The sequence below is a fragment of the Gopherus flavomarginatus genome, chromosome 5 (genome assembly GCF_025201925.1).
Source record: "Gopherus flavomarginatus isolate rGopFla2 chromosome 5, rGopFla2.mat.asm, whole genome shotgun sequence".
NCBI classification, from domain to species: domain Eukaryota; kingdom Metazoa; phylum Chordata; order Testudines; family Testudinidae; genus Gopherus; species Gopherus flavomarginatus.
The window spans coordinates 7,219,549-7,247,253 of record NC_066621.1 but is presented as its reverse complement, the minus strand read 5'-3'; the positions used below and the strand labels follow the sequence as shown (position 1 = coordinate 7,247,253).

Sequence of the window (27,705 nt, the reverse complement as noted above, 5' to 3'; positions counted from 1 at the left end):
TCTGATGAGCTGTTTCTTTAGCTGGTGATGGTGGGTGCTATTAGGACAGGAGCCTTCTTAACAGCCTGATACATCGCTGTTTTGATGTGATTTAGATGGAAGGGGATGATGTGATGTTCTGCTTCTTACAGACCTTACAACACAACCAACACCCCCCACACCCGTGTACTCCCCCGTCATCTACAGCCCCATGGACTCCCTAAAGCCTCCAACCTCCAAACATCCAACGCCCCACACACCCAGTGTACTCCCCCATCATCTACAGCCCCCCGCACTCCCTAAAGCCTCCAACCTTCAAACACCCAACACCCCCTACACACACCCACCTCACACACCCCCTCCCCTGCATTGCCCCTGGCTCCCATCTCTCAGACAGATGCTCCCACCTTGGGGTGAAGCTGCTAGAGCCAGTGCAGAGGCTGACAGGCAGCCCTTAGGGACACAGCCCTCTCTCCCCAGCCTGGTCATGTCCTTCCCCACTTCCCTCTGGTTCAGCCCCATGGAAAGTGCAGGGTCGTCAGTGTCTAGTGCAGGGCTGTTTTATTGTGGGGGGTCACAAGCAATGACCAAGAGCAGGGGATGGGGGCTGTCCCTCCTGGGGAGATGGGGCAAGGCTGGGAGCAAAGCCAAGTCCAGGGAGCAGGGGCGCCTCCGGCAAGGTGGAGCAAGGAGTACCAGCAATTGCAGTGTGGGCAGCAGGACCCCGTGGGGCGAGCAGCCCCCTCAGTACTCGCAGATAAAGGGAAGGCGAGTCTGGCAACTGACACTTCTCCAATGTCCACCTGGCAGAGAGAGAGGAGTTAGTGCCCGCCCAGCCGGCACCTGGCACCAAGCAAACCCCGGCTCCCCTCGGCCCCAGACCCCGGGACTCCACCTAGGCCTGGCTCCCCCTGACCCCAGACCCCGGGGCTCCTCCTATCCCCGGCTCCCCCCAGCTCCAGACCCCAGGGCTCCACCTAGGCCCGGCTCCCCTCAGCCCCAGACCCTGGGACCCCACCTATCCCCAGTTCCCCCCAGCCCAAGGTCCCACCTAGCCCTGTTCCACACACCCCCTCTCTGCCCCAACCCCCAGGGCCCCACTTAACCCAGGCTCCCCTCACCACTCCAGCTCCCAGGGCCCCCCCAACCCGGGCTCCCTCCTCCACCCCAGCCCCCAGGGCTGCACTTAACCCGGGCTCCCCCCACCACCCCAGCCCCCAGGGCCCCACCTAGCCCAGCAGTCCCTGACCTGCAGTGCACAGGGCAACACAGGTTTGCCCAGAGCGGCTGGGGTTCCCCCTGGCCCAGTTGGAGAAGTCCCAAGCGGTGTCGTCCATCCAGCGGGAGAATGTTCGTCCGCCCTGCAAGGCGGGGGGGCTGGGTAGGATCAGTGTTGCCCCATTTGCAGGGCACCCTGGGGACCTTCCCAAGCCAGCAGCCAGCGGAGTCCAGGGGCTAGAGCGGGGGGCTACGGGCTCACTGGGTCGGGGGCAGAACGCTCACTTGGTGGGGGGCACAGGCCCCAGGCACCTCATGGGCAGCCAAGGTCAATGGGCCCCAAGGAGACTCCCGGGCATGGAGAGGGCTGGGACAAAGCCCCGAACTTCCAGAGACCCCCAGGGCTGGCTCACGGCGGGCAAGCAGGGCTTGGCCTGGGGCTGCCTGGAGCTGGGTCCTGGCTGGAGATATAGAGCTGCAGTGGGGGATGGGTCATCCTCCCAAAATAGGGAGTTTGGGGAGCCCTGGGCTGGGCCCAGGCTGCGGTGGGTGGAGCAGCAGGGCCAGACGATCACTTTACCGAGGAGGAGGTGATGCCCCCGACCCACACCTGGCCCTGGTTGGTGTGGGCGCGTGCTACTGTGCGCAGTTGCTCATTGGCCGAGTTGCTGTGGATGGAGGCCAGGTGGCCATGGAAGATCCTACTGCACTCGCTCTGTGGGGAGAGAGAGGGTGGGGCGCAGCCACAGACTGGCCCACGGCTGCTGCTACATGCACCATCGACTGCCCCACATCCTCCAGCCCACGCACCATCTGCTACCCCCCTTCCTCCAGCCCCACATATCATCCGCTGCCCCCCGTCCTCCAGCCCCACATATCATCCGCTGCCCCCCGTCCTCCAGCCCCACATATCATCCGCTACCCCCTTCCTCCAGCCTCACACATCATCCGCTGACCCCATCCTCCAGCCCCACACATCATCCGCTGCCTCTCGTCCTCCAGCCCCACGCAACATCCACTGCCCCCGTCCTCCAGCCCCACACACCATCCGCTGCCCCCCATCCTCCAGCCCCATGCACTGCTCCAACACCTCATGAGTCAGCCCCATGCACCATCCAGTGCCCTTCACACCCCATCCTCCAGGACCACGCACCATCCACCACCCCACACACCATGAGCCAACCCCATGCATCATCCTCTGCCCCCACACCCTATCCTCCAGCCTCATGCACCATCCACTGCCCCTGTCAGCCATGCCACACACCCTCCACCACCCACACACACGAGCCAGATCCATGTATCTTCTGCTGCCCCCTATGCTCCATCCGCCAGCCCCACACACCCTCCACCACCCATACACACCATGAGCCAGCCTCATGGCACATTCACAGCCCCGTGCATCCCATCCACCAGCCCCACATCCTATCCACCTCTCCCATGCACCATCTGTCAGTCCTATAGATCATCCACTGGCCCCATGCACCACCTTTCCCTGCCCCCTTTCCCCTCTACTCACCATGGCCCCATAAAAGATCTGGTCCTGTATCACCACTGAATAACGAAGCCTCTTGCCCAGTGCACCTCTCCCCATGAAGCTCTTGTTCTCCCCAGATCCCAGTGGCTCCAGCTCCCCGGGCTCCTCCTCCAGATCAGAGCTGCCCTGCTCGGTTGATACCTCCTGCTCCAGGGCGCCCTCAGCTAGGTGGTGAGAGAGACCAATGGGCCCTTCCAGCCCCATGGTGCACCCCAGACCGCAAATGACTGGGGAGAGGAGAGATGCCCCCATGGCTGCAGGGACCAGGCGGTACAATGGCAGGGGTTGGGGGGCATGTACACAGGGTCTGGGTCAGAGACAAAGCATGGCTGGGGCTCAGTGGGACCCAGGTGCCAGGACAGAAAAGGGTGGGGGTCGGAGGACCCAGTGTCCAGAATGCAGCAGGGTTGGGGGTCAGTGAGAGCACACATCTGGGGATAACTGAGCGCTGTACTGTCTGGGCTGGGATCCCACCCAAGCCCATGGGGCCCAAGCAGTAGCCCTCTGTAGGGGGCCCCTTTGGGGGCAGTGGCCTGTGGGTCAGGCTCCCTCCAGGGCTGAATGAGGGGCTCCATCGAGGGGGCACCAGGACTTACAGAGACGGCGACTAGAGACGGCCCCCAGCAGGGTGAGCACCAGAAACAGCTTCATCTCAGGCGGACCTTAGGGGAGACACCACGAGACAGAGACAGATTAACACCCCCCAACACACATACAGCTAGGCACTGCCTAGAGCCACCTGCCATGGAGCCCACACTGGCCCCCAGCCATCCTCACTGAGCCCAGACTGACCCCCTGCACTTAGCGCCCCTGCCCCCCTCACCTCTCATCTTTGACTTCCTCCTCCAGCCATCACAGCCCCTTATATTGGGCTGGAGCAGGAAGCCGGGGATGGGGAAAGAGCCACTATCAGCTCCCAGCCCCTTGTGCTTCCCCCCCTGCATGACTTGTGACCCCCCCCCGCCCCCAGTCTGGGCTACGACCCACAAACTGCCTCATGTCTCCTCCTAGGGGCCATCACAGACTATCAGGGTTGGAAGAACCTCAGGAGATCATCTAGTCCAACCCCCTGCTCAAAGCAGGACCAATCCCCAGACAGATTTTTACCCCAGTTCCCTAAATGGGCCCCTCAAGGACTGAACTCACAACCCTGGGTTTAGCAGGCCAATGCTCAGACCACTGAGCTATCCCTCCTCCCTCCTCTTTGGGGGGGGGGCGGCGGGGGTCTACAAACTGGCAGTCTACAAAGAGCCCCCAACTCCCCATAGACCATATGGGGTTCTGGGTTCACCTCCCTCCTAATGGTAGCAGTGAACTGGGTTCCCAGCCACTCGGGGACCTGCTTTAGAGAGGCCCAGGATGTAAGGCTGGTCTAGCAGGGGGCTGTGTGGCAGGACTGAGGGGCACCAGCAGAGCTATGATCAGGGGACCCAGGGCTGGGCTAACGGGGCTGCGGTTTGGGATTGAAGGGAACCGGCAGAGCTGGAGGGGGAGCTCAGGGCTGGGCTAGCAGAGGGTTGCAGTTCAGAATTGAGGGGCACCAACAGAGCTGTGGTCAGGGGACCCAAGGGCTGGGCTAGCAGGGGGCGGCAGATTGGAATTGAGGGACATCACCTGGGTTCTCTGCAGTTCACCACTGGTGGTAAAGGGTGCATCCAAGAGGGATGGGATGGGCTGGCTCTGAGGTGTGGCAGTGAGCTTGGGGTGGGGGGGACTGGGACTGAGGGGCATTGTGTGAGCCGTGTGGGATCCTTGGTCCTGGGATCTGACTCCAGACCTGGTGTCCCCAGTGTTCTGGGTAGGAGGCAGCAGTGGCTGGGGGCCCCTGCCATGGGTGATGCCAGGGACTGTAGCGGATGGTTCAAATCGACCCTTCTGGTCTTAAACCCTACAGCCCTGTGACCTGACCTGGAGCCACTCAGGAACCAGCCCCGGCACAGCAGCAGCCTCTGCCCAATGCACTGGGTGCCCAGCTGTGGAGGGGAATGTCACAACTCATCACAGCAACTCAGTGGGACCCGCCCCATTGGGAGGTTGGGGTCAATAGAGCTAAAGATGCTTTACACCAGCTGGGATCTGGCCCATTAACTTGCTGGCAAGTTGACAAAATAAGGAGTAATGGTCTCAAGTTGCAGTGGGGGAGGTTTAGGTTGGATATTAGGAAACACTATTTCACTAGGAGGGTGGTGAAGCACTGGAATGGGTTACCTAGGGAGGTGGTGGAATCTCCACCCTTAGACATTTTTAAGGTCAGGCTTGACAAACCCTGGCTGGGATGATTTAGTTGGAGTTAGTCCTGCTTTGAGCAGGGAGTTGGACTAGATGACCTCCTGAGGTCTCTTCCAACCCTGATATTCTATGATTCTTCTATTATTCTGTGATAATGGAGCTATGGCCGATTGACACCAAGCAGGATCCGGCTCATTGACTCCAGCTGGGCCGATGTCCCATGTTGTCAGGTGAGGGATTATGGGGCTGAGATGTCCCTTAAAGCACCAGTGTAGTTTGTGATTTGGCCAGTTCCACAGCCTGAAGGATGAGGAGGGGACTTCCTTCTCTGGGGGCTTCAACACACTCCCACCCTTCCCAACCTCAGGAAACTCCCCCAGTTCACTCTACACCAAGTAGAGTGCCACATTGGTCAGCGGGGTAGGATCCTGCCAGGTAGTGGGTAGCATGGTGTGATGGAGTAGGGACTGTCTGTGTGGGGGATGGGAGAGCGGGCGATTACTTTAGGTGAGGGACCAGGATCTAAGCCTGTAACCTGAGCTAGGGAGCAGGGAGGTATGTCAGCACCTTTGCCCGGGAAGCTGGACAAAGGAAGGGGCCGGATGGAGGGAGCTGAGTTTAGTTTCGGTTTTGGGCTGGGTGATTGGAATTCAGGGGACTAAGCTTCCTGAGCCCCAGAAGGACTTGATTGAGGGGTCCTGACTGTGCCTACAAGCTCTGCTGTAACTTGCATTCCTGTTGTCCAATAAACCTTGTGTTTTACTGGCTGGCTGAGAGTCACTGTGAGTCCCAGGAAGAGGGGTGCAGGGCTGGACTCCCCCACACTTTATGACACATGGCACAGTGGGCAGCGGGCTGGAAGGACCCAACTCAGTGACTTCTGGCAATTCCTCAGAACCCAGTGCCGCAGGGTGCTGCGTGTCAGAGGTGCGTCAGCAGAGCTGTGGGGTGGGGGAGGCTAGCGCTGGGCTAGCAAGGGCTGCAGGTCAGGGCTGAGAAGCGCTGCTGTTAGTTGCATGCACCTGCTTTCCCGTCCTCACACACATCCCGCCTGCCCTCGCCCCCCAGGACTAGCCATGCCCTGACTAGATAAGCATCTCCGCGCCACGCTAGGCAGGTTTCACAAGGGCATTTCACACAGTAGCGGTCACGTTGGGACCCTGTGTCTGGGCCACCCCGATAACCCCAGGGCTGTTTCACCACAGGCCACTGCGCTGGGCACCCGGCCACAGAGAATGGGGCAGTCCCCTCCCTTCCTCCACTGTCACTCTCAGAGTCAGGCTCCCCTCTCACTGCCACGGGACCCTTCCCAGTGGGGCTGGGACTAGAGTGGGATGATCACCCAGAGCCTGGCGCGTTGCTCTTCCCTGCCTGCAGTGAGCACGGGCCCTGGGACCCCTGAACCTGGGGGAGACTGGCCAGTGTTGAGCCCTGGAGCACAAATGGGCTCCCCTCACTTCTCATAGTGCCCCTCCACTGATGCTCCTTGCAGAGTTCATCTGGCCCCATGAGCCCCACTTCCAACTCCCTAGAGAATGTGGGGGCTGAGAAGGGGGGTCTGCCACAGAGTTGCCTTTAGTCCAAGCAGAGTTTTATAGACTTGAAGAGCAGACAGGCGTCTGTCTGTGCTTCTGGGTCACTGGCCCTGCCCAGGGGTTCCTACCTCTCACCCCCACCGAGCCAGAGTGCAGCCTCTGGAGAGAGACCCCAGTCTGGACTGAAAGTATCTGAGTGACGGTGCATCTCCCTGTTCCCCCCAGGGGAGTTGTCCCCAGGGCTGTGAGCGCCGGGGTAACCCTGCACCTCCCAGCACCTGCCCAGTGAGTAGCCTGGTCAGGCCGGACTTTGGCCTGGTGCATCCTGGGAGAATCGTCAAGCGGGGAGGTTAAGATGGGGTTTAGCTGGCTCAGTGGGCAGTACAGCAAGTGTACAGAGACTCCCCCATCATCTACAGCCCCCCGCACTCCCTAAAGCCTCCAACCTCCAAACACCCAGCACTCCCCACACCCAGCATGCTCCTCCATCATCCACAGCTCCCTGCACTCCCTAAGGTCTCCAACTGCCAAACGCCTAACACCCCCCACACCCAGTGAACTCCCCTGTCATCTACAGCCCCCACACTCCCTAAAGCCTCCAACCTCCAAACACCCAACACCCCCCACACCCAGTGTATTCCCCCATCATCTACAGCTCCCTGCACTCCCTAAAGCCTTTGACCTCCAAACACCCAACCCCCACACCCAGTGTATTCCCCCATCATCTACAGCTCCCTGCACTCCCTAAAGCCTTTGACCTCCAAACACCCAACCCCTCACACCCAGTGTAATCCCCATCATCTACAGCTCCCTGCACTCCCTAAAGCAGCGGTTCTCTAACTGCGGGTCGGGACCACATTTTAATGGTGTCACCAGGGCTGGTGTTAGACTTGCTGGGCCAAAGCCGAAGCCAGAGGGCTTCAGCCCTGGGTGGCAGGGCTCAGTTTACAGGCCCTCCGCCTAGGGCTGAAGCCTTTGGGCTTGGGCTTTGGCTTTGGCCCCCAGCCGAGGGCGATGGGGCTTAGGCGGGCTCAGGCTTTGGTCCTGGCCTTCAGGTCTTGAGTTAATTTTCGTTGTCAGAAGGGGGTCGCGGTGCCATCAAGTTTGAGAACCCCTGCCCCTAAAACCTCCAACCTCCAACCACCCTACACCCCCCCACACACACACCTGCATTGCCCCTGGCTCCCCTCTCTCAAACAGATGCCCCCACCTTGGGGTGAAGCTGCTAGAGCCAGTGCAGAGGCTGACAGGCAGCCCTTAGGGACCCAGCCCTCTCTCCTCATCCTGGTCACGTCCTTCCCCACTTCTCTCTGGTTCAGCCCCATGAAGCATGCAGGGACCTCAGTGTCTGGGAGCAGGAAGGAGCAACACCCGGGGGTGATGAGTGAAGGGCTGTTTTATTGTGGGGAGTCACAGGCAATGACTGAGAGCAGGGGATGGGAGCTGCCTCTCCTGGGGCAAGGCTGGGAACAGAGCCTAGTCCAGGGAGCAGGGGCGCCAAGGTATGCAGGGACATGCCTATGGCCAGAACGCTAAGGTTTTTCCATGCCATGTGCTGGATAGCTTGTCTTTAAAACAAAGAAAGCAGAGGCCACATGGCAAGAGATTATAAAAGGTTGATGCCTCATCTCCATCTTGTCTTCAATCCTGCTTCTGACCTCTGTAGGGACTTTGCTACAAACCGAAGCTCTGAACAAAGGACTGAATGACCCATCCCAGCAGGGGATGTACTCCAGAGACTTGATTTGAACCTGCAGTTTACTCCATCACTGCTACAAGCCTGAACTAAGAACTTTGCCACTACTGTATGTAACTGATTCCATTTAACCAATTCTAGCTCTCATCTGGATTGTCTGAGGGAATTGCGTGTATGACTTGTGGTTAGCCAGTGGGGTAAAACCGAAGTCCTCTCTGTTTGGCTGGCTTGGTTTGCCTTGGTGTGCAAAGGAACCCCAGCCCTGGGCTGTAACTGCCCTGTTCTGAGCAATTTGTCCTGAATTAACTCTCTCAGAAGGGTCCCACCAAGGGTAGCATCATTACAGTCCCTCAGTCAGAAAATGCCAAGTACAGTTCTACTGTCCTTGATTCACATAACCAGGATAATAACCCTTCATTACTCCTGCCCCAACAACAAAGAGACTGGGGATCCCACAGCAGACAAAGAGGCTATTTGGGCAAGCAGCTAGACAGGATGAGTGTGCCCATGCAAACGAGATCAGCCCCTGAAGTCCTTTTCCACAGCTCACCACCAGCTGTCAGGGGAGAGCTCATTCTGACTCTGCTTACACATTTTTACAGTGCAAATATTTGGAGTAAAGATAATACACACTTTGATTTCAGTTATGACACAGAATACAATATCTATGAAAATATAGAATACCCAAAATTTTTAATACATTTGCACTGGTATTCTATTGTTAAAGAGTGCGATTAAAACTGCTGTTAATTTCGATTACTTTTTAAATCGCGATTCATTTTTTTGAGTTCATCGTGTGAGTTAACTGGGATTAATTGCCTGCCCTAGTTTATACTCCAGGGTGGCGGGGAGAGCCTGTGAAGATGGGAAATAGGCTACCTGCCCTTGAGTGTGTCAAGGCTGATTCCACACTCTGGCACTCAGAAAAGGTAAATTTTATTAAAAACTAAAAGACAGAAAATACATCTGGAATTTAGGCTTTTGCTAGATTTTGAAAGAGCAACATTAAGCACCAAGATTAGCTTTCTTGGGGTGCAGCTTAAAAGTCACAAGCAACCAAAAGCAGCTGGGGATTAGCACAGAGGACTCCACAAGCCAGAATAAAGAAATAAACCTGATTGCATCCAGCTAAACATTCCCTATCCCAAATATTCCTTCTAGGTCTGGAAGATGAATTTTCATACCTGGTTCAAACCTTACACAGCATTCCTGCTTACAGCAGTGCTGCTCCATGTCTCCTTCTGCGGAGAACAACAAAGGGAAAGTTTCTTTTCCAGTTTTAAAAAGTTCTACCTTCCCATTGGCACTTTTGGTCAGGTGCCCACTTCCTTTTCTTTATCTGGGGGACTTTTTTACCCTTTACAGTTAAAGCAAGCAGAGAACAACTACCAAGAGGGATTTTCCAAATAACTGGCTGGCTAGGTGTCCATAAAAGGGAACTCCCCCCCCCCCCAACACACACTTAATTTATCACCCCCCGAATCACAGACGGTGCTGGCCAGCCTGGTTCAGGTCAGGTCCACACCAGTGGGGATTTCGTCCTGGAGGTTTAGGAAACAGCGTTAATAAGTTCCATGCACCTCTAATTTTACTAATAATTACATGAAGAACTATACTGTACTTTTTACATTTCAAGGACTACAATGACTTGGAATGAAGGGACATTTTTACATGGCTGATTCTGGGAAACTTTCCCGGGAGAGTACACCAGCCACTTTGTTAGAGGCTCCTGAAATGTGTTATATCTCAAAATCAAAGTCCTGAAGAGCTAAACTCCACCGAAGAAGTCTTTTGTTAGTCTCTTTGACTGTGTGAAGCCACTTTAGTGCAGCATGGTCAGTTGAAATGAAACCTCAGTGACGTGGACTGGCCAGAGAGGGGCCTTGACCTGGTCTTGGGGCTTGCGCACTGTGACATCATTGACACAAGCTGGGGCTGTATAGATCAGTGGCTCTCAAATGTTTGTACTGGGGACCCCTTTCACATAGGAAGCCGCTGAGTGTGATCCCCCCCTTATAAATTAAAAATATTTTTTTATATATTTAACACTATTATAAATGCTAGAGGCAAAGTGGGTTTTGAGGTGGAGGTTGATAGCTTGCGACTCTCCCATGTAGTAACCCCGTGACCCCCGAGGGGTCCCAACCCCCAGTTTGAGAACCCCTGAACTCAGCAGTGTGAGAAAAGGGCCAGTCTAGCTGGGCGTCTTACAGAGGCACAGCGGTTCCCACAGCTCCCAGACTGCACCCGGGGTGACAACCTGTCACAGAAGGTAAGTGGCAGATGGCATCATGAGTATCAGGGTCTGTACAAAGGGGTGCTAAACAGAAGAGCCCTGCTGTGAGAAATCTCCTCTCCCCAACAAGGCGCACAGACCAGGGGCAAGTCCCCACAAAGCTGCTCTTAGCTGAGCGAAATGGCTGGCACTTCCTGGTGGAGCGGCCTATGGCAGGGGTGTGACATTGATATAAACTGTGACCATATAGATCATTGTTGCAACCAGTGTTATATATTTGCAGCAAAGGTAGTTGTGTGAGGTGTCTAAGACAAGGCTATGATTTGCTAGTATGATTAGCAGTGATGCTGTCTTTTTGTGCATTTACAATTTAAATTGATAAACTGTATAAGTATTGGCTCTTTACTGTCTGTATTTCAAACTTGTGCTATGCTTCTGGGTGACACCCCAGACAGTTTAGCATCAGCACTGCCTAGCCTGTTTGATGGCCCATTAAGGACCATCGGCCATACAACTGACCCATTGAGAGACAGCAGATATGCCTTGTGACTCAGCAAGGTATGCAGAGACATGCCTATGATCAGAACGCTAAGGTTTTTCCATGCCATGTGCTGGATAGCTTGTCTTTAAAACAAAGAAAGCAGAGGCCACATGGCAAGAGATTATAAAAGGCTCCTGCAGCTCCTCCATCTTGTCTTCAATCCTGCTCGTGAGCTCTGGAGGGACTTTGCTACAAACTGAAGCTCTGAACAAAGGACTGAATGACCCATCCCAGCGGGGGATGTACTCCAGAGACTTGATTTGAACCTGCAGTTTATTCCATCACTACTACAAGCCTGAACCAAGAACTTTGCCATTACTGTATGTAATTGATTCCATTTAACCAGTCTTAACTCTCATTTATATTTCTTTTTTTAATGAATAAATCTTTAGATTTTAGATTCTAAAGGATTGGCAACAGCGTGATTTGTGGATAAGATCTGATTAGTATATTGACCTGGGTCTGGGGCTTGGTCCTTTGGGATCGAGAGAAACTTTTTTCTTTTACTGGAGCATTGGTTTTCGTAACCATTCAACCCCTTTACGAGTGGCACTGGTGGTGATACTGGGAAACTGGAGTGTCTTTGGTGTGTCTTAGAGGTGGAGAACCACCAGACTGGGGCTGTGACTGCCCTGCTCTAAGCAATTTGTCCTGAATTAATGCTTTGAGAAGTGTCCCATCAAAGACAGCATCATTACACGGAGGCTGCAGCTCTCAGCTTCGTTCTGGTTGGGCGTTTCTTAGCCCTTTGCTTGCTGGGAATGTCCCAGGGGCAGGGGAACCCCAGAACTGGACCTGGTCCCCACTAGTGGGCTCTGTAATAGCATCAACTCCCCTTCCTGACTCCATCCCTGGGTGCAGGTAACCCCCAACCCCCTCCCCCATGGCCACCTTTTGTCTGCCCCCCCACACCCGTCACTGGCCCAGCCCAGTGGAGCGTGCAGGGCTCTCTGTCCTGGGGCAGGAAGGAGCGACACCTGGGGGTGATGAGTGAAGCACTTTTTATTAATGAGCAAGGGTGAGGGGCACAGACTTGCCCCTGGGGAGCTGGGGCAGGACCAGGAGCAGAGTCGAGTCCAGGGAGCAGGGGCACCTCCAGCAGGGCAGAGCAGGGAGTCCCAGGCCTGCAGAGCAGTGGGGGCAGCAGGGCCCCATAGGGGAAGCAGCCCCCTCAGTATGCACAGATAAAGGGCAGGCGAGCCTGGCAGTTCACACTTCTCCATCTACCACCTGGCAGAGAGAGAGGGGTTAGTGCCCTCCCAGCTGGCACCTGGAACGCAACCCCAGGAAACCCTGGATCCCTTGTCCCAGACCCCCATATCCCCACTAATGCCTGATCCCCTGCCCACACCTACAGCCCCACCTACCCTCAGATCCCCTGCCCCACACCCTACAGGCCCACCTACTCTTGGATCTCCTGTTCCCTGGCCCCATGAACCCTGGATCCACTGCCCACAGATCCCCTGTTCCCCTGCCCCAGGGCTCTTGTTCCCTGAGCAGTGAATAGATCCCCATCTCAGCCCTGTCCTGCCCCAGAGAGCTCCTCACCTGTGGTGCACAGGGCGACACACGTTTGCGAAGCATGGATGGGGTTCCCGCTGGCCCAGTTGGAGTAGTTCCAGGGACTGTGGTCGATCCAATGGGAATGCAGACACCGATGCTGTGAGGGAAGGGGCTTGGTTAGGATCGGTGCTGTCCCATCGACAGGGTGCACCGGGGAACCTCCCTCGCACCCCCCACCTCTGAGGGGCTGGGATCATTGCTTGGGCTGGGGCCAGGAGCCCTTCATGCATTGGAGTCGGGCGGTGGCTGGGGGTCATAGGAAGGAGTTGGGATTCGCTGGGATCAGGGTCAGGCACTAGGGCAGGATGCACCCAGCATGTGCTGGCAAGAGGCCCCAAGAAGACTCCCAGCCATCTGGGGTCAGCTGGACCCACACCTGAGCCGCACAGGCCCACCTCCCAGGGAGCAAGGGGGCGTGGCCTGGGGCTGCCCTGAGCAGGGTCCCGGCTGGGGACACACCGAGCCACAGCGGGGGATGGATCCCCCTGTCTGGGCTACATTGGAGGGGAGGCCAGCCTCAGAGCTGGTAGGGCCCTGATAAGAAGGGGGGTTCTGGGCCAGGCCCAGGCAATGGGGGAATGGGGGCAGCAGGGCCGGACACTCTCCTTACCCTGAGGGTGGTGATGCCCCCGATCCACACCTGGCCCCGGTTGGTGCGGGCACGTGCCGTGCAGCGCAGGCGCTGGTTGGTCGCATAGTTGTGGATGGAGGCCAGGCGGCCGTGGTAGCAGCGGGCACACAGGCGCTGTGGGGAGAGGGTGAGGGGGACATGGGGCATCCACCAACTACCACCCCATGCACCATCCCCTACCTCTATGCCCCCTATGTCACCCCTTCATCCCTTCCACGGCCCCTATGCTGCCTCCACCACCCCCATGCCTCCTCCACTGCCTCCACCCTGGGAGGTGAGCCTGTGCCCCCCATTACCCCATGCCACCCTCCACCACCCCCATATCTCCTCCACCGCCCCATGCCCCCTCCACTGCCTCCATGGGCTCCCTATCATACTTATGCCACCCCTCCACCGCCCCATGCCCCTCCACCACCCCCATATCTCCTCTACTGCCAGCATGGGCTCCCTATCACCCCTATGCCACCCCTCCACCACCCCATGCCCCCTTCACTGCCCTCATGTGCCATCCACTGCCCTTACAGCCCTCTACTGTCCCACTCCTCCTCCACTGCCCCCATGGGCCCCCCATCACCTGTGTGCCCCCTCTACTGCCCCCATGCCACCCCTCCACCACCCCATGCCCCCTCCACCACCCCCACATCTCCTCCACTGACCCCATGGACCCCCGTCACCTATGTGCTCCCTCCACTGCCCCCATGGGCCATTAACCAGCTCCATGGACTTCTCACCCCACTTCCTGACCCATCTGTGAGTCCTTCCCACCGCCCGCCCCCTGCTCCAGTCACCTGGGCTGTCCAAAATGGCTGGCAATTGTTCACAAACACATAGCGACAGGTGTGGCCCCCCTGGCCAGGTACTATCATCCTGAAGCTCTCGCTCTCCATGGGGCACGGTGGCTCTGGCTCCTCAGGCTCCTCCTCGCCCTGTTCGGCTGGTACCTCCCGCTCCGGGGTGCCCTCATCTGAGGGTGGGTGCGAAAGACACCAGTTGACCCTTCCAGCTGCAAGACGCAGCCCAGAGCCCAAACAATCCTTTGAGGTGGGAACAGATCTAGCGGCTGGGGACACAGGTGTCCGGGATAGAGTGTCAGGGTGTCTCTGGTGGGTCAGGGGACCCTGGTGTCTGGGACAGAGAGGCTCAGAGAATCGTTGTGGGGCCAGGGGACCCTGGTGTCCGGGCTGCAGAGAGGCAGAAGGTTATTGGGGGCAGGGGCCCCAGGTGGCTGGAACAGAGTGGGGCTGGTGGCTAGTGAGAGCACAGATCTGGGGTAACGGAGCCCTGTACTGTGCTTGCTGGGGTCTGACCCAAGCCCATTGGGTCCGTGCAATGTCTGCTGGCGGGGGCGGGAAGGTTCCCATTGGGGGCAGTGGCCTGCGGGTCAGGATCCCCACAGGTTGCGGGAGGGGCTGTAGCCATAGTGACTTGGGCCCCAAGACTTACGGAGCTGGCGAGCAGAGACGGCTCCCAGCAGGGCAAGTGCCAGGACCAGGACCAACTTCATCTCGGGCAGATCTGGGGTGGCAAATCTCTGTGAGACAGAGACAGATTAACCTCCCCATCCAGCCCCCCCCCCACTCACTAAGCCCATACCGACCCCCCCGCGACCTAGAGCCCATCTCCCTCCCTCCACTTAGCTTGCACTGACCCCCCTGCACCTAGGGACCTCCTGCCACTGCACCCTACCCTACCACCAAACTCCCATGGGCTGATGACCACCTTCCAACCAACTCAGCCTTTCCCAGCTAAGGTGGGGCTGGGCCAAGCAAGGGTGAAGAAGAGAGCCCAGGGCCTTGGCTCAGCTGGGGGGAGACAGGTGAACTGTCACTCACCTGCTCTATAACACAGGGACAACAGGCTATGGGCATCCATTGACTGTGGACAGACGGTGGCAGAGAGAACCCAGCATGTGCTGTTGGCCTGTGGAACTCCCTGCCACAGGATACAAGGGGCTGAGAGTGCTGAGCAGTGCCAGACCTTTCTGGGCATCAAAGCAGCCTCAGGAGCCAGCAGTGAGGCCTCATGACCTCAGGGTCCAGGGCAGGAGCTGAACAGCCCCCAGGGTCAGGCAGGGATCTGCCCCTGCCACAGAGAGGTGAATTAGGGCAGTCACTTTCCCAAGGCATCCAGAACTGGCTACTGTAAGAGCCAGGCCCCGACCAAGTGACCCCACTCTGAAGCAGCTCCCCATCACCACCCATAGCCCCTGGGGTCACCAGAGAACCTCCTCACCTCTATGATGGCTGTGAGTCCTCAGCGAGCTCCAATGGATCCAGCCATCCCAGCCCCTTATATAGGGCTGGAGCAGGAAGCTGGGGATGGGGGAAGAGCCATTATCAGCTCCCAGCCCCTTGTGCCCCCCTCCCCTCTGCAACGGAAAGCTTGCGACATCCCCACACCCAGCCTGGGCTCTGATCCATCAGCTGCCTCATGTCACCCTCTAGGACCATCAGAGGAGTTTACAAACAAGCGGTCTACAAAGTACACATAGACCATAGGGGGTTCTGGATTCACCCCCCTGCTGATGGTAGCAGAGAGCTGGGCTCCCAGCCACTCAGGGACCCACTTTAGAAAGACCCTGACTGTAAGGCTGGGCTAGCATGTGCTGTGGGTCAGGAGAGAGGGGCACTGGCAGAGCTGAGGCAGAGGGGAGCCAGTGCTGGGCAAGCAGGGGCTGTGGGTTGGGATTGAGGAGCACTGCTGTCAGCTCCCCCCATCAGCAGCCCACTCTCGCTGGCTCAGGGCGTCCCTGCAGATAAGCATCTCCCCACAAGGGCTGGGCAGGTTTCACAAGAGGATTTCACACAGTAACGGCTGCGCTGGGACCTCTGAGCCAGGGGGGTCGGGGGGGGAGGACTTTCCTATGCTGAGCCCTGGGGCACAAATGGGCTCCCCCCACTTTCTATAGTGCCCCCCCACACACACAGGTGGCACTGATGCCCCTTGCAGAGTTCATCGGGCCCCTGAACCCCACTTCCAACCCCCTGGAGAATCTGGGGCTCCGGGGTCCCCTAATGGAGGCTGAGCTGGGGGCTCTGCCATGGAGCTGCCTTTAGTCCCAGCAGAGCTTCATAGACTCCGAGAGCCAACAGCCCATTGTGCCCTCTGTCTGCACTTCTGTGTCACACCGGGCACTGGTTCTGCCCTGGGGCTTCTGCCTCCCGCACCGACAGAGCCAGAGCACAGCCTCTGGAGAGAGGCTGGAAGGGAAGACTCCGAATTATGGCTTTTTTCTGGGGGGAGGGGGCGCCCTGTATCTCAGCAACCCCTCAGGCCAACAACGCCAAATTTGAGTTGCTCACCCTGCCCTATGCGCCTATAAGGCCCAGCACATTTCAAGCCAATCCACGCCCCAGGTGGATTTTGGAGTACTGAGAAGATTCACAGAGTCAGCCTTTAACTGACAGCAGCGTCCTGCTGCAAACTACATCCTGTCTGGCAGAAGGCTGACAGGAGCGCCCCACTCAAGGGGCTGTACTGCGAGATCAGAGCAGTGGGACGGGGCCCATCTCCCAAGGGGACGCTCTCAGCTGCAGAACACCCCGCGGAGATGAAAACAGCCCTAAACAATAGCTCTTAGAGGTCTCAGCTGCTCCCTTCATGTTTGCGGGTGTTCCCATCCCTCTGGCCCAGGGCTGCAGAGCCTGTGATACGCATCAAACGTGTCCAGTCTCAGCTCCTCAGCACTGCGTCCTCGGAGCGTGCACCAAAATGGCAGAGCTTAGACCAATTTACACCCGCTATGGCTCATTGATGTCAGCTGGAGGTCTGACTGTTTGACACCAGCTGGGAGCCTGCCCATTGGCTCCCCCAAGGGAGGCCTCCATTCTGCCAGGTGGGGTGATTCTGGTGCTGTCACTGTCCTTAAAGGGTCGGCGAAGCCTGTGATGGGGCCGATTCCAAAACCTGAGTCCTGGGGCACCCAGGAATTGTTGCATCCCTCCCCATATGGCATCAGGGAAAACTCCTGCTGAAAGGGCAACTACCCCATTGACCTGTGGGCTAGAGTCTTGCCTGGTACTGGTTTCAGAGAGGTAGCTATCTGTATCAGCAAAAACAACAAGGAATCCTTGTGGCACCTTAGAGACTAACATTTATTTGGGCCTAAGCTTTCATGGGCTAAAACCCACTTCATCAGATGCATGGAGTGGAAAATACAGTAGGAAGATATATGTACAGAGTACATGAAAAGATCAGGGTCGCCTTACCAATTATAACAAGACAATTCAATTTAGGTGGGCTCTTTTCAGCAGGAGCAAAAAATCACTTTTGTAGTGGTATTCAGAGTAGCCCATTTCAAACAGTATATCTCTTCCTACTGTATGTTCCACTCCATGCATCTGATGAAGTGGGTTTTGGCCCATGAAAGCTTGTGCCCAAATAAATTTGTCAGTCTCTAAGGTGCCACAAGGATTCCTTTTTTTTCTGCCTGGTCCTGGGCACTATGGGACAGCGGGCACTGGGATTGCTGGCATGCTGACATCTGGCAAATACTCTGCTCCCAACACCACAGGGTGCTTGCGCATGGGAGAGGGAGTGAGGGACCCTGGCACACCTGTGTGTGGGGGGAGCTCAGGGCTGAGCTAGCAGGGGGCTGTGGGTCAGGGCTGAAGACAGTCTGCAGGGCTTGGTGTGTATGGAGCTTAGGGCAAGGTTAGCAGGGAGCTGTGGGTCGGGGTTGAGGAAAGTCAGCAGGTTGGGTGTGTGTGGAGCTTAGGGCCAGGTTACCAAGGGGCCATGGGTTAGGATTGAAGGAAGGTGCAGGTAGGGTTTGTGGGGAGCTCAGGGCTGGTCTATCAGGGGCCATGGGTTGTGGTTGAGGGAAGTCTCTGGGGCTGGGTGTGTGGGGAACTCAGAGCTGGGCTAGCAGGGGGATGAGGGTTGGGGGTTGAAGGAAGTTGGTGGGGCTGGGTGTTGTGGGGAGTTCAGGGCTGGTCTAGCAGGGTCCTTTGGTCCAGGCTGAAGGCAGTTGATGGGGCAGAGCACGTTAGGAGCTCAGGACTGGTCTATCGGGGCTCTGGGTTGGGGTTGAGGGAAGTCTTTGGGGCTGGGTGAGCAGGGAGCTCAGAACTGGGCTAGCAGGGGGCGTGGGTTAGGTTTGAGGGAAGTCCACAGGGCTGGCTGTGCGAGGGAGCGTGACAAACATGAGAATTGTCTGTAATAGTTTTCTCAGGAGCAGGCATCTCCATTCCCCTGTTGGCCTTGGCACGGCCACCCGCTGGGTGCCAAGGGGTTCTCATTCTTCTCCTGTCACGGAGCCATAGTCACAAGGCCTTTGACTTGGTAGCTGGCTGTGGTGGTAAGAATATGCCATGACGAGCTGGCTGCAACTATCACTTGCCAACACAGACAATGACCACAGCCAATGACTGACTGTACCAGCCAGCGCCCCAGCAGGAGGAACGGGTGTAAAACCCAAGTGCCTCTGGCTATGATCCAGGCAATCACAAAGGGGCCCAAGGCAGCGAGGGGTCCCCTGAAAGCCAGATCTGGCTAACCTGGCATCAGCTGCTCCATCCTGCTCACTGTCCTCCGTACAGTGTGACCTGGCAGGTAACATATGTGGGAGCTCACTGGTAGGGGCCCTGGATTTCCTGTTGGAGTCCCCTGGGATAAACACCATCACTGTACCTAGATGGATGGAATCTGTCTCCCTAGCCATGTCTACACTGGGGGTTAGGTTGGCCTAGTTGTGGCGCCCGGGGATGTGTGCTTTTCTCTCTCTCACACACACACACACACACACACACACACACACACACACACACACACACACACACACACGGATTCTCACACACGGATTCACACACACACACACGGATTCACACACACACACACGGCTGGGGGATCTAAATTTGAGGTGTAGGCCTGGGTGAGCTCAGCAGGGGGCCCTGGACTGGAGGGGTCAGGAACCAGCATTATCAGGGCAAGGTTCCCAGACAAACAGGAGCTCAGCTCGGGGCAGAGGCTGTGTCTATACTACCTAATCTGTGCCAGCACAGCTCCCAGGGTAGACACAGCGTAGGCCAGTGGAGGAGCCTTTCCTACTGCTGTAGGGATGCCATCTCCCTGAATGGCATTCGCTGGGCCAACGGCAACACCCATCCATCGACGTAGCTGAGTCCACTCTGGGGGTTGTGCCAGCACAGCTGTGCCAGTATTTTAAGACTAGACCAGGCCTGACTGGCAAAGGGACGTAGCGAGTCGGAGCCACAGCATGAATTCAGTCTCTGTGCCAAGTGAAGCTGGGGCAAGGCTGCCCGGTGCTGATGCAAACACAGGATGCGGTGAAAAGCCTCTGAACCGGCGGGGAGAAGGAGGCTGGAGCCATATGGCCTGTCCATGGGGAAAAGCACGACCCCTTGAGGGGGCTGGGCAGGAAGAGGCAGACCCAGGAGACCGGGGATGGGGCATAACATATACCGTGTGAATCTGTGACACGGAGCCCAGGGCTGGGGGGTGCGGGCTGGGATTGAGGGGCACCGGCAGAGCTGGGTGTGTGCCTAGGGACGGGCTAGCAGGGACTGCGGGTCAGGACTGAGAAGCACTGCTGCCAGGCACAACCTCCATCCCACCCCCATCACTACCAGGCTCTCCGGCCGCACTGGCTCAGGGTGTCCCTGCAGATAAGCATCTCCCCGCCGTGCTGGGCAGGTTTCACAAGGGCATTTCACACAGTAACTGCTGCGCTGGGACCCCACACCTGGGCTGTCCTGATAACCCCGGGGCCGTTTCACCGCAGGCCTCAGCGCTGAGCACCAGGCCACATGCCCCCTGAGTGTCAGCATTAGCGTCCCCACCCCTGCCAGCACTCCCTGGTACTGTTGCCAACCCTCCAGGATTGTCCTGGAGTCCCCAGGAATTAAAGATTAATCTTTAATTAAAGATTATGTCATGTGATGAAATCTCTAGGAATTCATCCAACCAAAGTTGGCAACCCTGCTCTCTGGGGGTCCCTGCCTGTGGGGCTGGGACTCAGGAGCTGTAAACATGCCCCTCAGACACTAGCGGACCCAGGGTCAAGCTGCCCAGTGCCCTGGCACCAGCCCTGTGCAATGCTCCTATCAGTGCCCAGACCAGGCTGTGGATTGTGCTATGACCTGGCCTGGCCTGACCCTGTCCTGTGCATTCCCACCACTGCCAGCTCCAGCTTGCCCCAGCCATGGCACAACCTGCCCACGCCCCTATCTCTGCCCTGGTCCCCACTCTGCTCCCTGGCTCTCGCCTGGCGCAGATGAGCTGTGAGAACTGGGGCAAGCAGAGAGCAGCGCCTGGGGCCCATCCTGGGATATAGGGGATGGGAGGACAGTCCCAGGCAGGGACTAGGGGGGCAGTGGGGCTGGCCATTGTGGGGGATGGGAACACAGTTCCACTCATGGCTGGGGGGGCATAGGGGCTGGCCATGGTGGAGGATGGGGGGGACAGTCCCACGCCAGCCCGTGGGGGGGCAATGGGGCTAGCCATTGTGGGGGATGGGGGCACAGTTCCAAGCAGGGCTGGGGGCACAGTGGGGCTGGCCATTGTGGGAGACAGGGGCACTGTCCCACACAGGGCTGGGGGGAAGTGGCGCTGGCCATTGTGGAGGACGGGGAGACAGTCCCACGCAGGGCTGGAGGGGGCAGTGGGGCTGGCCATGGTGGAGGATGGGGGATAGTCCCAAGCAGGGCTAGGGGGGCAGTGGGGCTGGCCATTGTAAGGGACAGGGGCACAGTCCCACGCAGGGCTGGGGAGACAGTGGGGCTGGCCATTGTGGGGGATGAGGGCACAGTCCCGTGCAGGGCTGGGAGGATAGTGAGGCCAGCTGTGGTAGAGGATGGGGGGACAGTCCCATGTAGGGCTGCGGGGTGGGGGGGCAGTGGGTCAGCTGTGGTGGGACCCTGGCTAGTTTTAGTAGCATCCTTAGACCCACAAGCAGCTGAACACCCTCAGTAGCCGCCTGTGGGTGTCCAGCGTGTAACCCTGCCCAGCCCTCTCCATCAGGAGTGTCTCCCCCAGAGATGGCCCCAGGCCTCAGCACCTGTTCTCACCTGCACCCCTCCCCAGACTGTCCCTCGGGGATCTGGCTCAGATCTCTCTAGCCAGCAATGTCCTGCCAGCCCATCTCACTGGGCCCCTGCCAGCTCCCAACCAGCCCACGGAGCCCAGCCATAGACGCTCCCCCCAGCTCATGGGCAGCTGGAGTGGGGCCCAGCTGCCTTCACCCACAAGGAGTCACAGGGAGCCCCAAGAATCACATGGAGGGCTGAGATCCCACAAGGCCTTTGACTCAGAGGCAAAGGCCCTAGGCACTGTCATGGCAACAGGAGCTGGTGTCCAGCCACTCAACTCTCACAGCCCCACGCGCCCTGGAGCAGGAACTCGAGCTGAGGGATCATCTCCTCCCAGCCCTGGGTTCTCACATATCAGTTACTGAGATCGGGGTCCCATTGTGCCAGACACTGCACAGACCCCCACCGAGATCAGGGCCCCCGTTGCAGGCCTGCCGACAGAAATTCTGGGCCCCAGGGCAGAATGGTCAATGGCCCCCCTAGAAAGGGATGGCCCAGCATGGCATTGCCACATGGGCACGGAGCTGGACCACGTGGAGCGACTGGTGCACACAGACACAAGCAATGCCCATGTAGATGCCGTCCGCCTGACATTTGAGCGGTGCTGCACCTGCGCTGGCTGCTGCCCAGTGAGCTGCTGCCGGCTGTACTGCTGGGCGCACTCCTGGCATGACCAGGGCTTTCGCATGCCCACCTGGCTGCCTTCGCCACTGCCGGTATCACCCCACATGTGCCTAGGAGCCCGCCCAGGTGATTGCCCCCTTTGCCCCCCGACCCGTCGGCAGTCCTGCCCCATTGTGCCAGCTGCTGTTCAGATGCGAACTGAGATTGTGAGTGTGCTGTGCCAGGCGATGCCCAGAGGGAAAGGCCTGGTTACCTGAGCTCTCTGTTGACATGACATTAGCTGGCAGGTGCCCTGCTAGCTTCCTGCACCTGCCGGGGAGGTCGAATGAAACAGAAAGGCCTGAGACCCAGTGGCATTGCTCCCCCAGCAGGTCCCTTGCCTGAGAGGCCCTGAGAGCTGGAGCTAACCCAGAAAGGCCTCTGCCCTGCCCAAAAGGGGTTGCCTCCATGGGAGACAGATGCTCTGCTTCGTATCCCAGCTGGGGCTGCTGGCTGAGCCTGCCAGGGAAGGGGCTTGGGGCTGAGGGCGAACAGGGCATGCACTAGGCAGAGGCCACCAAGCCCTCTCCGGAGGCTGCACCGAGGCCAGGGGATGAGGAAGGACTGAGCTCTGGCACAGAGGATGGAGATGCAGAGGGAGCCGGGATACATCCAGCTGAGCCAGGGGTCTTGGGGCAGTTGCTTTTGCCCACAGTCGCATCTGCCCTGAGCTTGGCATTGCCTGGCCAATGATGGACGCCTCTCTGCTGATCCAGTCCATGCTGCCATGCGTGGAAAGGGCCCTGCTGTGTTACTGCAGGACCTCCCGGCCCGCCGTGTCTCCTTGATGGGGCAACACCTCTGCCCTGGGGGTCAGGAGCCACCTGGATGCGCTGCCAAGATAAGGAGAGAACCAAAGGCAGGAGGGCCTGTCTTGGAGGTGCATAAAGAGTGAAGCTGTGGGCCTCGTCAGCATCACGGGTGCTCCAAGAGAGACAGATCACAGCCTGGACAGGGCTGGAGGGGGGTAGTGAGCCAACCCTGCCCCAAGGGAGCGGATTTCTGAGACAAGGTGGCTCCAGGCTGCAGTGGCCAAAGCCCGAGTGAGACCCGATAGCCAGAGATGGAAGCTAGAGAGATTCAGGGCAAACCTAAGGGGCAGGTTTGAACAGTGAAGGGGATTCTCCCTGGGGACAACTCGCCCAGGTGGTGGCAGAGGCTCCATCACTCAGAGTCTTTCAGGGCAGGCTGGGGTCTCTCTCCAGAATCTGCGCTCTGGCTCCATCGGGGCAGGAGGCAGGAGCCCCTGGGCAGGGCTGGTGCCTGGTGTGACACAGGAGCGCAGACAGAGGGCACAATGGGCTGCCTGCTCTTGGAGTCTATGAAGTTCTGCTGGGACTAAGGGCAGCTCCATGGCAGAGCCCTCCACTCAGCTCCCACATGGGGTCCCCCACATTCTCCAGGCGGTTGGAAGCAGGCATCAGTGCCAGCTGTGTGTGTAAGGGGCACTATGGGAAGTGGAGGAAACACATTTGTGCCTCAGGGCTCAGCACTGGCCAGTCCCCCCCAGGCTCTGGGGTCCCAGCACCCCTGCCCACTGCAGGTAGGGAAGGGCCATGTGCCAGGATCTGGGTGATTGCCCCACTCCAGTCCCAGCCCCATTGTGCACCAGCCCATGGCAGTGGGGAGGGTCCTTGGCTCTGAAGGGCTGCCCCCCAGGGAGTGCTGGCAGGGGAGGGAATCCCAACACTGGCACTCGGGGAGTAGATGGCACCAGCCCGTTGGCTACTGGCCCGTTCCCTGTGGCCAGGCACCCAGCGCTGCAACCTGCGGTGAAACGGCCCCAGGCTTATCAGGACGGCCCAGGTATGGGGTCCCAGCGTGGCCGTTATTGTGTGAAATGCCCTTTTGAAACCTGCCCAGCACAGCAGGGAGATGCTTATCTGCAGGGACGCCCTGAGCCAGTGCGGCCGGAGAGCAGGGCAGTGATGTGGGATGGGATGGAGGTTGTGACTGGCAGCAGTTCTCCTCAGTCCCGACCCACAGCCCCTGCTTGCCCAGCACTGGCTACCCTCTCTGTCTCAGCTCTGCCGGTGCCCCTCTCTCCTGACCCACAGCACATGCTAGCCCAGCATTATAGTCAGAGTCTTTCTAAAGTGGGTCCCCGAGTGGCTGGGAGTCCAGCTCCCTGCTACCATCAGCACGGGGGTGAATCCAGGACCCCCTATGGTCTATGGGGAGTTGGGAGCACTTTGTAGACAGCTCGTTTATAAACTCTGCCAATGACCCCTAGCTGGCAATATGGGGCAGCTTGTAGGTCGGAGCCCAGGCTGAGTGTAGGGATGTCACAAGCTGTGGGGTGCGGGTGCTGGGGGTGGAACACAAGGGGCTGGGAGCTGATAGTGACTCTTTCCCCATCACCCAGCTTCCGGTTCCAGACCAATATAAGGGGCTGGGATGGCTGGAGCTGTCGGAGCTCACTGAGGACCCACAGCCATCACAGAGGTGGCGGGGGATCTTTGGTTGACCCCAAGGGATATGGGAGCTAATGGGGACCTTCTCCAGAGTGGGGTCACTCGGTTGGGGCCTGGTTCTTACAGCAGCCAGTGCCGGTTGCCTTGGGGAGGTGCCTGCCATTATTCACCTCTCTGTGGCAGGGGCAGATCCCTGCCTGACCCCAGGGGCTGTTCAGCTCCTCCCCTGGAGCCTGAGATCATGAGACCTCACTGTTGGCTCCCGAACCTGCTGTGATGCCCAGAAAGGCCTGGCACTGCTCAGCACTCTCAGCCCCTTGTATCCTGTGGCAGGGAGTTCCACAGGCTAGCAGCACATGCTAGAATTTTCCTGGCTGCTTCTGTCCATAGCCCATGTGTGCATGTACCCCTTGTCCTTGTGAGTGAGAGCCCCTCTGATCCCATATAGAGGCAAGGCCCCGGGTTTCCTCTGTCCCCCTTGGTTGGCCCAACCCTACCATAGTTAGGAAAGGTTGCCTTGGTTGTGGGGTGGTCATCAACCCAGGGGAGCTTGGTGGTAGGTTATGGCTCAGTGATTGGGGGGTCCCTAGATGGGAGGTCAGTCTGAGCTAAATGGAGGGAGGGGGTGGACTCTAGGCAGGGAGGTCAGTCTGGGCTCAGTGATTGGGGGGTCCTGGTGGAGGGGTCAATCTGTCTCTGTCTCACAGCCCCCCCAGATCTGCCCGAGATGAAGCTGGTCCTGGTCCTGGCACTTGCCCTCCTGGGGGCCGTCTCTGCTCACCAGCTCCGTAAGTCCTGGGACCCAAGTCACTATGGCTACAGCCCCTCCCCCACCCTATGGGGAGCCTGACCTACAGCCACTGCCCCCAATGGGAACCTCCAGCCCCCCCCAGTAGACACTACACGGACGCCATGGCCTTGGGTCAGACCCCAGCAAGCACAGTACAGGGCTCCGTTACCCCAGACCTGTGCTCTCACTGACCCCCAGCCCCACTCTGTTCCGGCCACCTGGGGCCCCTGCCCCCAGTAACCTTCTGCCTCACTGTAGCCCGGACACCAGGGTCCCCTGGTCCCGTAATGACCCTCTGAGCCTCTCCGTCCCAGACACCAGGGTCCCTAACCCCCCAGTGACACCCTGACCCTCTATCCCGGACACCTGTGTCCCCGGCCGCTAGATCTGCTCCCACCTCCAAGGATTGTTTGGGCTCTGGGCTGCGACTTGCAGCTGGAAGGGCCAATTGGTGTCTCTTGCACCCAGCCTCAGATAAGGGCACCCCGGAGCAGGAGGTACCAGCCGAACAGGGCGAGGAGGAGCCTGGGGAGCCAGAGCCACCGTGCCCCATGGAGAGCGAGAGCTTCAGGATGATAGTGCCTGGCCAGGGGGGCCACACCTGTCGCTATGTGTTTGTGAACAATTGCCAGCCATTTTGGACAGCCCAGGTGAGTAGGTCAGGGGCACAGGTGGTGAGGAGGACTCGCAGATAGGTCAGAAAGTGGAGTGAGAAGCCCATGGAGCTGGTGAATGGCCCATGAGGGGAAGTGGAGGGGGCATGAGGTGGTGGAGGGGTGGCATAGGTGCAATGGGGGGCCCATGGATGCAGTCGAGGAGGCGTGGACGTGGTGGAGGGGGCATGAGGTGGTGGAGGGGTGGCATAGGTGCAATGGGGGGCCCATGGATGCAGTCGAGGAGGCGTGGAGGTGGTGGAGGGGGCATGAGGTGGTGGAGGGGTGGCATAGGTGCAATGGGGGGCCCATGGATGCAGTCGAGGAGGTGTGGAGGTGGTGGAGGGGGCATGGGGTGTTGAAGGGGTGGCATAAGGATGATGGGGAGAGCCATGTAGGCAGTGGAGGAGGCATGGGGACAGTGGAGGAGTTGAAGGGGTGACATGGGGGGCATAGGGACAGTGGATGGTGCACGGGGGGGGGGTGGCGGGTGGATGTGACTCTGTGCCTGGGCCCTTACTGCTCAATGTCCCCCTCACCCTCTCCCCACAGAAACTATGTGCCCACTGCTACCACGGCCGCCTGGCCTCCATCCACAACTATGCAACCAACCAGCGCCTGAGCTGCATGGCGCATGCTCACACCAACCAGGGCCAGGTGTGGATTGGCGGCTACACCTCCCGCTGGGTAAGGAGAGTGTCCGGCCCTGCTGCCCCCATTCACCCACTGCCTGGGCCTGGCCCAGAATCCCCCCTCCCCCTCTCATCAGGGCCCTGCCAGCTCTGAGGCTGGCCTCCCCTCCAGTGCAGCGCGCGAACAGGGGGATCCATTCCCCACTGCTGCTCAGTGTGTCCCCAGCTGGGACCCTACTCAGGGCTGTCCCAGACCTCCCCGTTTGCACGCTGGGAGGTGGGCCTGGGTAGCTCAGGTGTGGGTCCCAGCTGACCCCTAGATGGCTGGCAGTCTCCTTGGGCCCAATGACCTTGGTTGCCCACGAGGTGCCAGGGCTGGTGCCAGGGCAGAGACTGGTGCCAGCAAGTCCCAGGTACTTCCCAGCAAATCCAGAGCCCCTCACTGTGGCCCCGGGCTGGCTCCAATGCAGGAGCAGCTCCTGCCCCAGCTCAACCGATGGCCCCATCCCCTTGGGGGCTGGAAGGGAGGGGATTTCCTGGGGCACCCTGCAGATGAGACAGCACTGATCCAACCCCAGCCATTTCCCCCAGTTCTTGCATGTGCACCCCCGCTGGGTCGACCACAGTTCCTGGAACTACTCCAACTGGGCCAGAGGGAACCCTTGGCGGTTTTGGAAATCGTGTGTCGCCATGTGCACTGTAGGTGAGGAGCCCCCTGGGGCAGGACAGGGTGGAGATGGGGATCTATTCACTGCTTGTGGGAACAAGAGCCCTTAGGCAAGGGAACCGCGGATCTGTGGGACAGGGGTCCGAGGGTAGGTGGGGCTGTGGGGTGTGGGGCAGGAGATGAGGGTAGGTTGGGTCATGGGGTGTAGGGGAGGTGGGGCTTTAGGGCATGGGGAAGGGAATCCAAGGGTAGGTGGGGCCATGGGACAGGGCATCTGAGGGTAGGTGGGGCCGGGGTTTTGGTGCAGGGGATCTGGAGTTAGTGGTACTATGGAGGTCTGGGGCAAGGGAGCTGGGATTTGCTGTGGGCTGGGTGCCAGGTGCCAGCTGGGAGGGCACTAATCCCTCTCTTTCGGCCAGGTGGTCAATGGAGAAGCGTCAGCTGCGGGACTCGCCTGCCCTTTATTTGCGAGTACTGAGGAGGCTGCTTTCTAAATGGGGTCCCATTGCCCCCACTGCTCTCCTGGCCTGGGACCCCCACTCTGCCCTGCCGGAGGTGCCCCAGCTTCCTGGACTCGGCTCTGCTCCCAGCCTTGCCCCAGCTCCCCGGGGGGGAAGCCTCCACCCCTCGCTTATTGCCTGTGACTCCCTGCAATAAAACAGTGCTAGACTCATCA

General features: G+C 58.7%; 2 protein-coding genes across 3 annotated transcripts; one reads left to right on the top strand and one right to left on the bottom strand.

Annotated features, from left to right (window-relative positions):
• Positions 1-523: 523 nt before the first annotated feature.
• LOC127051701 (bone marrow proteoglycan-like) lies at positions 524-15,649 on the bottom strand. Its single transcript, XM_050954367.1, has 10 exons — positions 15,395-15,649; positions 14,606-14,693; positions 13,951-14,126; positions 13,142-13,276; positions 12,517-12,628; positions 3,328-3,393; positions 2,714-2,895; positions 1,778-1,912; positions 1,229-1,340; positions 524-782 (listed from the first exon to the last, which is right to left on the bottom strand). Exons 2-10 carry the CDS (start codon positions 14,664-14,666, stop codon positions 724-726), a joined length of 1,038 nt encoding a protein of 345 aa, XP_050810324.1. The 5' UTR covers positions 14,667-14,693; positions 15,395-15,649; the 3' UTR covers positions 524-723.
• Positions 15,650-23,721: 8,072 nt separating this feature from the next.
• LOC127051714 (bone marrow proteoglycan-like) lies at positions 23,722-27,704 on the top strand. Of its 2 annotated transcripts, XM_050954390.1 has the most exons (6): positions 23,722-24,318; positions 24,995-25,075; positions 25,546-25,727; positions 26,283-26,417; positions 26,954-27,065; positions 27,449-27,704. In XM_050954390.1, exons 1-6 carry the CDS (start codon positions 24,096-24,098, stop codon positions 27,505-27,507), a joined length of 792 nt encoding a protein of 263 aa, XP_050810347.1. In that variant the 5' UTR covers positions 23,722-24,095; the 3' UTR covers positions 27,508-27,704. The 2 variants fall into 2 exon arrangements, with proteins under 2 accessions (XP_050810347.1, XP_050810346.1); XM_050954389.1 differs by lacking the exon at positions 27,449-27,704 and having other exon boundaries at positions 26,954-27,149.
• Position 27,705: the final 1 nt, after the last annotated feature.

Coding starts and splice junctions, on each gene's coding strand:
- LOC127051701 (XM_050954367.1), bottom strand. CDS start 14,666: ATGAAGTTGGTCCTGGTCCTGGCACTTGCCCTGCTGGGAGCCGTCTCT. Junction 12,629..13,141: donor GGGGCATCACCACCCTCAGG/GTAAGGAGAGTG, acceptor CTTCCCTCACAG/CATCGGTGTCTGCATTCCCA. Junction 3,394..12,516: donor TGTCGCCCTGTGCACCACAG/GTGAGGAGCTCT, acceptor GTCTCCCCTAAG/GTCCGCCTGAGATGAAGCTG.
- LOC127051714 (XM_050954389.1), top strand. CDS start 24,096: ATGACCCCTAGCTGGCAATATGGGGCAGCTTGTAGGTCGGAGCCCAGG. Junction 25,076..25,545: donor CGTCTCTGCTCACCAGCTCC/GTAAGTCCTGGG, acceptor TCTTGCACCCAG/CCTCAGATAAGGGCACCCCG. Junction 25,728..26,282: donor AGCCATTTTGGACAGCCCAG/GTGAGTAGGTCA, acceptor CTCTCCCCACAG/AAACTATGTGCCCACTGCTA.